This window comes from Ruditapes philippinarum, unplaced genomic scaffold, assembly GCF_026571515.1.
Source record: "Ruditapes philippinarum isolate M1 unplaced genomic scaffold, ASM2657151v2 ctg1013_1_1_1_1, whole genome shotgun sequence".
NCBI classification, from domain to species: Eukaryota; Metazoa; Mollusca; class Bivalvia; order Venerida; family Veneridae; genus Ruditapes; species Ruditapes philippinarum.
This window is the reverse complement of record NW_026851668.1, coordinates 7,356-15,381: the sequence shown is the minus strand read 5'-3', so window position 1 is coordinate 15,381 and position 8,026 is coordinate 7,356. Positions and strand designations below refer to the sequence as shown.

General features: G+C 29.0%; 1 protein-coding gene across 1 annotated transcript; it reads left to right on the top strand.

Annotated features, from left to right (window-relative positions):
* Positions 1-2,491: 2,491 nt before the first annotated feature.
* On the top strand, positions 2,492-3,416 carry LOC132736255 (uncharacterized). The gene is made up of 2 exons (XM_060723355.1): positions 2,492-2,645; positions 2,991-3,416. The coding sequence occupies exons 1-2, from the start codon at positions 2,561-2,563 to the stop codon at positions 3,308-3,310; spliced, it is 405 nt and encodes a 134-aa protein (XP_060579338.1). The 5' UTR covers positions 2,492-2,560; the 3' UTR covers positions 3,311-3,416.
* Positions 3,417-8,026: the final 4,610 nt, after the last annotated feature.

Here is an 8,026-nt window from a genome sequence, read left to right as displayed (position 1 = left end):
CAATTTATTAAATATGCCAAGAGCTCTTTGAAACTTAGCAGACTAGATTTTCTTTCTATTATATCGAAGACTTGTTTATTGTATATTTATATACATGTATAAGTAATAAAGAATTATATACTCTAGATTTTCTTCATGTTTCCTTTTTTAAAGTGTATTGTTTAATTTAAATGACATTTCAATAATAGTCTATTTGTATAAGCGAACGTAAATCTTTGTAACATAACTTTGACTTGTGGCTACTGACTTTCGTAATTAATCTAGACATAGAGACACACTGCCAAACTTTTGGATTTAATGTCTGTTTTTAATTTCAAACTTACATGGAAGACAATAACAATATTGCTATATAAATAGACGCTTTCGTTGCAAGAACGTTCATTTTAAAGGATGTTATTGGATAGACAAGTCATGCATATTATACTTGTGCAATAACATGTCATGTATTTATATAGATACATATACGTTGATTCTATGTCTGTTAGGCAGCTTGACGTGGTTCTTTTTTATTACCCTTTTAGATATTGACAATGATTAGAAAATATGTAAAGTCTAGATATTGTATGAATGGTTTGGTATTCTATAAAACTGTTATTAAGACTATATTTCATTAGTCATTGGTGTGGTGATTTTCCTATTGACACTCTAATGCAAATCGTGAAATAAAAGAGAACTCGGGATAATAATGACAATCATGTGATCATGATTTCAATCACCCTGAAGATATAACTATGACAATGATTGAATATGATTATTTTGAAATAATCATTCACACCTTTAGTCCTCTGATAATGTCATTATAATTGTTCTTTCTATATCTCTTGCAATATTCATAATTTATTTTTTTGAATGAATGTTGTCCTCTGTAGACATGGTTTTATATTTAATTCTCGTGTTTATGTATTGGTATGAGATAATCAAATAAACTTGAAACGTGTGGTTTTGTTTTGATAAAAATTATAAAGATTATATATAATGTATGAAATTGAAAAGTAGGCATCTATTTACAAAATATGACTCAATATAAGTTGTAATTATAAGTAATATCACTTAGATATTTGGGACAATATTTTTTATAAATAAAAATCAATCTGAATCACCAAAACGTAAAAGTGCATGCTTCCAGATTATCCAAAATAATTCAAGAAAACCAAACTTGAGAAAAATGTACTAGGATTTTTAGAAAACGAAGCTGATTTAAAATTCAAGTGACCCATTACATGTTATTTGCAATTAATAGCTAATTTTGCAGTATAACAATCATATTTCTATTGCTTGACTACGCAGTAAAGACTATTTTTGCATAGCTTGACCTCTTTTTGATTATTTATGTCGATAGTAAATTTTGGCTGCAATTTGTAAATTACTTTCATAAAAAATAGCACGTATCTGGGGGCATAAATCAAGTTGACAACAACAAAAAAACGTTTCTGACACAATTATTATACAAATTTGGACCAAAGGAAAAACATAACCCTTTACACAAAGCATTGATCCTATAATCATACAACATAGCAGTCTATATTGTAAGTAATATTGAAGGTAGTGAAACTCACAAAGTCATGATTTAAAAATACTTTGTTGTAGTCCAATATAAATATTACACTCAAAATCCTTAAGTCATATAGTTTTGGTGAAGTTTGAAATGTTTTCCAATATAAGACTATGTAAAATGCCGGTAAATTTTATATTATATGGCAAATTGTTACAGAGAAGATGCCATTTTAAAACATTTTTATGACTAACACAATCGTCGAACGATTAGTTTTATTCATGAGAACTTTGCGACAAGGCAATCTTCAATAAATGTTTAGAACCTATCTATAGCAAATGTATTTTACAGTCAAAGATATTTCAATGTCCGGTATATAGAAATTTAAACTAATATGCAAGTAAAATACTTCTTAAACATTTTTTTCTCAACGTCTATTACTTTTTATAACCGTACATAGCTATATTGACCTGGACAATTAATTTTCGTGTTACTGGTAATGTACTTTAATTCCCTTAAATGAATGTTGTTTGCAAACTCTTAAAAAACGTTTATAAAATATACAACTGGAAGACGATCTAGCTGTATTTCTTTTAAGTTTTAATTTTACCTACTTTTTCAATATATAAATCAAACGTAACATTTAGTCAATAATATGTTATGCAAAGTTTACTGCATTTGATAAAGTTTGATCACCTATGAAATATTACATGTTATACTCATAAACAAAATGGCCCTCGGTCATTTACGTCAACTTTTAAATCCAGCCTTTACATACATAGTTAAAAAGAACAGTCCCTCTAGGTTATAACATTTTTGATTTGTCAGTTAAGATATGACCAGTCAAATTTTCAACGGTGAACACTTCTGATTGGCTCATGTCTTTTTTGCAGGAAAAGCTTTAGTGACAAATTATTTTCTATTATGAAGACAGAGAAGAAAATGATATAACCTTACTCCATCCCTTAAAATATTGAAATATAAAAGCAAACAAAATCCTTTCGATGGCATTTATAATCACACTCTATTTTGCTACTTTGTCTGTTAAATAAAAGTTGTAAAGCTAACATGGTACTGTTGAAAAGTGTGCGCGCATCAGTTGTACTGGTTCTGTGTATTTCAGTTGTCAATGGTTACAATGGCAACAGTAATGGTAAGTATGGGTGTTTGTTTTATTGCTTTTATGTGCTTTTTTCATTTCATTGGCTAACACCGTTATGTAATCATATACTGGTTTCATGGCGGCCTTTGTTCAATTTTTAATTTAGTAATCTTAACGTAATGGAAACAAAAATATTTTTTAAATTATCCTGTTATTTCTATGATAAGGTGTTCAACAAGATCTAATATTTTTGAAAAATATCACAACATAATTATATTTTTGTATTGTAAAGCAAATTTTCTTCGCTACTACATGTGTATGATATAAGTGACGCACTATAAGAAATATTTTTGTTTAAGAACCAGATCAAATGCATTCATATTTTCATGATTTCAGATCTTGGATATTTCCCAAATTTCCTTTCATCACCTTCTGTCAACAAACAGTCATTTAGCCCGTATGTTTATCCGAACACCGTTCCAGTTTCCAGCTACATCAATCCGGTTCAGCCACTAAGGGTGCCTGCTTATTCTAACATCGCGTCTGCTCATAACATAGTGTATCCAGCACTTATGCCACATGGAATATCTTTATTTGGAACACTTCCTTCCCATACTGGGCATTCTATTCACAGAAATGTCTATAATCACAAAGATGTTGTGACAAAGTCAGTTTTATACTCCGTTTTATTGTCACAAATCTTAAGAAAGATATGATCAGCTTTAAAAACCTGCCTTGTTTTCTCACTATTGATTGCTTCATTTTGCTAATTTAAATTTATTTATAATCATTTTGTATCAAGGATTTCATACATGCCAATATTATGATGCTATGGTTATGCTTTAAAAATAAAGCTAAATTATTATTTGTTGTGTTCTTTTGTTTTCGTTATGACTGTTTGTATCATAATTTAAAATGAAAAGATTAAAAGAACTCCACTGAGGTCTAAAACCCCCCCCCCAAAAAAAAAAACCCTGTAAAATATGAATTTCTTATATACCTAGCTACTATGGCACTAATAATAAAAAGAGTTGCGAAATATAATTAAAAATATACCAAATGCCAAGTTTCTTTGATAAATTCTTCCATGATTTGTTTAAAGGTCACGTGCTTGAATCAGTAATCCAAAAAATATTTTTTTATTAAAATTCAAATATTTTTATTTGTCGATGAGCAGTTATCTATACTTTAACATTCAATCGGAACTTCTCGGCGGTTAACATGTATATATCCTAACAATTCCCATTGCAATTAAATGGAAAAAAGTGCTTTTACGCAAATAAAAATGTCATCGTAGGAAATACTTAAAAACATTATTTATCAACGTTTTATAATTCTTCATTTCAACACTTGTTACACATGTATACACATGTCTAAAAAAGAGTTCACAAACACCACCAGATGTGTTACCGAAGTCAGTAATTTGCGTTGCCCTGTAGCTATCCGTCCATTTGGTCTTTCATATTTTTCTCATTACAATATTAATTTCATTTCAAATTTTTTACGATGATAATTGTTTTAACCAAAATGCCCAATAAACAATAAAGTCACGGCATTATTCAAACCACTTTGTGTTCTGTTATTTATTCATAATTGACTATTTATAAATCAGTTACGTTTTCTCCTGGAAAATATAACCATTTGTATTAGAAGTTTTGTATTGTGCCGTTCAAGACTGGGCTATATCTGCTATGGAAAGATATGTGAATGATGATCTTTGGTTCTTTCATTTTAGTAGCTTAGAAATGCTACTGTTGTTTTACATTTAAAAGTATCTTCTACATATGGCTTTGTTCATTTATAAAGAAATTGCTTCATCTTAGGCCCCATAGATATTTTAGCAATAAGTAAAGTACCGTCTGCTTTCGAACATTGCCGCTGGAAAATTACTTAGTAGTAAGAATTCCCGTTAATAATAAATTAAATGACATTTCAATAATAGTCCATTTTGTATAAGCGATGTTAATCTTTGTAACATAACTTTGACTTCCAATTTCAAACTTACACCAAAGACAAGAACACTATTGCAATATAAATAGACGCTTTTGTTGCAAGAACGTTCATTTTAAAGGATGCTATTTGACAGACAAGCCATGCTTGCAATAACATATTATTGTATAGATACATATAAATAGACTCTATGTCTGTTAGACAGCTTGATATGAATCATTTCTTTTAAATCTTCTTTGGTTATTGACAATGAATAGGAATATTTGTTTTATGCTTTTGAGTGGATTACTAATTTATCAGTGAAAATTATATTTGTGTTTTCAAAATATAATTTCAGAATTTTCAATGAAAGGACTACTTTTTAAAGTAGTAAATGTGGTACCTCACTTTTATTCATACTTACAATTCTGACATTTTTAAGATGTTTAGAAAAGTTGGAATGATATATAACTTACATTTCAAACGTTATTAAAAGGTAAAACAACCTACTTCAAGTCATTCCAATTACCAATCACTAAATGTTGTCTCAATTCTTTAATCTGTTTCATCTTTTAAGTCTAAAAATACACTTCTTTTTTAAACTGTTCTTGGTGACATTTGGGCATATTTAAGTATCCTACGAGCAATAACTGCCTAATGCAATATGAAAAGCAATGAAATTCACCAGCCCAAAGAATAAGTAAACAACCAGCGTTCGTAATACAGCCCTTCAACAATTCCATGTTTTCCAATTTCTAGTCGCTTTTTGTATGCTAACACATATGTCAACAATTTTTTATTGTCTGTTACAATCCTCAAATATTTTTTCTTTCTTATAAATAGATGTAAAACTAACAAATCAAAATGAACACCCTCTGAATCAAACACATTTTTTCCCGTGAAGTACAAAACTTTTAAAAATGGCGGTCGCTTATATAAACAAAGCTTGGTCTAATATAACTTTCCGCCGAAAATAACGGAAAAAGGTCGGATGATGTGACTTTTTCTTCTAATAGATCTGTTTGTTTTAATTATTACATCAAGCGATGATTCATATTATATTAAATAAAATAGATACTAAAATGTTGATTTTATTTCTTTAGCTCAATACTTTTTGTTTTTATGAAAAAGTCGTCTGAAATTGAGGCTACCAGTGGGGAAACAGATTTTGATATTTCAGTTAATATTGAGGAAATTTCACTTTAAATGGTATAAAAGCATAAAATAAATAGAAAATATGTTTGTTCGTCGTGTTAGATGTAATTTCATTTCGTCTCGTGAACTTTCAAAACCGTAATCTCACGCGTGGCTATGCCACTCGTGAGAATGCTGTATTTAAAGCCCACTCGATGAAATGAAATTTCCTCTTACACAAAAACAAACAAACATCCTCTTAAAACAAACAAATATCCTCTATAAATAACGTTTAGAAACTTTTTGAATGGTTTGGTATTCTATAAAACTACTATTAAAGCAATATTTCATCAGACATTGGAGTGGTGATTATCTTATTGACACTTTTAATTAACGATTCTAATGAAAATCATGAAATGAAAGAGAACTCGGGATAATAATGACAATTATGTGATCATGATTTCAATCACCCTGAAGATATAACTATGACAATGATTGAATAATTTGTTTTTGAAACAATCATTCAAACATTAATTAATTATACCTCTGATAATTTTATTATTATTGTTCTTTACATACCTCTTGCTGCTGTGGCTTTGTTTGTAAAAAGTATTAAGATTATATACGTATGAATGCAGTTAAAAAAATTAGGCATTTATTTACAAAAATAAATAAATAAATAAATAAATAAAATAAATAAAAAAACCCAAACATGCTTCAATATGAGTTGCCATTCTAAGTACTATCCGTTAAATTTTCAGACATTATATTACAAATAAGAATCAAGCTTAATCGCCAAAATGTAAAAGTGCATTCTTCCAGATGAGCCAAAATATTTCAAGAAAATGAAACTTTGGGGGTGGGGGATGTACTTGGATTTAAAGAAAAGTAAACTGATTTAAGATTCAAGTGATAATTTACATGTTATGTGCGATTGATGACTAATTTTGTAGTATTCTTCAACTTATTTCTACTGTGTGGCTAACGCAGTAAGGGCTATTTGCTTGATATCTTTTTGGTAATTTATGTGTTGGTAGTAGATGCCGAGTACAATGTGTAAATTACTTTTTCTGTTCACTTCTTAAAATTTTACTATTAAATACATTTCCGAAATTTTCATAATATTTAGTTCATTGAACGCCGCCTTACCTTGTTGATCTTGTTTATCGTGTTTTTTTTAAAGGTGTGCTAATTTAAACTGGATATGTATCTAATAGCATAAATGAAGTTGACAACAGCAAAAAAGTTGGTTCACATTCCTGAGACATTTTTATTCAAATATGGACAAAAAAGAAACGAAAAGCACGGAAATCCAATAATCATACAATATAGCAGTATTTACTGTAAGTAATATTGAAAGTTACACAACTCACAGAGTCACATGATTTAAAGAATTCTTTGCTGTAAGATACAAAGTATATATATTAAGTTATATAGTTTCCGTGAAAATTAAAATGTTTTTTTTTTAATATAAGACTACGTAATATGCATGCAAATTTTATCTTATTTAGCCAAATGGTTAAAGAGAAGATGCCATTGAAAACATTTTCATGACTAACACGAACGTCGAACGATTAGTTTTATTCATGAGCACTTTGTGACCAAGCAATCTTCAATGAATGTTTAGGACCTATCTAAACGTTGTTTACAGTCAAAGATATTTTCGATGTCCGGTATATAGAAATTTGAAATAATTTTGCCAGTAAAATACTTCTAAAACAGATATTTTTCTAAACTTCAAATACTTTTATTTTCTCACCGTACATTGACCTGGACAGTCAATTTTCGTGTCACTGGTTATGAACTTCCCTTAAATGAATGGTATTCGCAACCTGTTTACAAAACTTTTTACAAAATATAAAACTTTAAGACGATCTTGCCGTATTTTCATTAAAGTTTTAATTTTACCTACTTTTTTCAATATACTTATCAAACGTTACATTTAGTGAACAATATGATATAATGCAATTTGACTGCATTTAAAAAATCAGTAATGAATTATTACATGCTATGCTCATAAACAACATTGCCCTCGGTGGTTCATGTCAACCTTTAAGTCCCGCCTTTACGTACATACATCATTTAAAAATTAAACTAAGATACAACCAGTCCCTTTAGGTTATGACACTTTTGATGTGTCAGTTAATATATGACCAATCAAATGTTCATCTTTAACAAGAGGGTGAACACTTTTGACTGACTCATATCTTTATGTAAGGAAGTGTTTTAGTGACAAATTACTTTCTATTATATAGACAAGGAAGAAAAATGACATAACCTAACTCCATCCCTTAAAATAATGAAATATAAAAGCAAACAAAATCCTTTCGATGGCATTTATATTCCTATTCTGTTTGTTAATTTGTCAG

What these genes read in the sequence shown, in the direction of transcription:
- LOC132736255 (XM_060723355.1), top strand. Translation starts at nt 2,561, where the DNA reads ATGGTACTGTTGAAAAGTGTGCGCGCATCAGTTGTACTGGTTCTGTGT. An exon ending in TTACAATGGCAACAGTAATG is followed by an intron (nt 2,646 to 2,990) that starts GTAAGTATGGGT and finishes TCATGATTTCAG; the next exon opens with ATCTTGGATATTTCCCAAAT.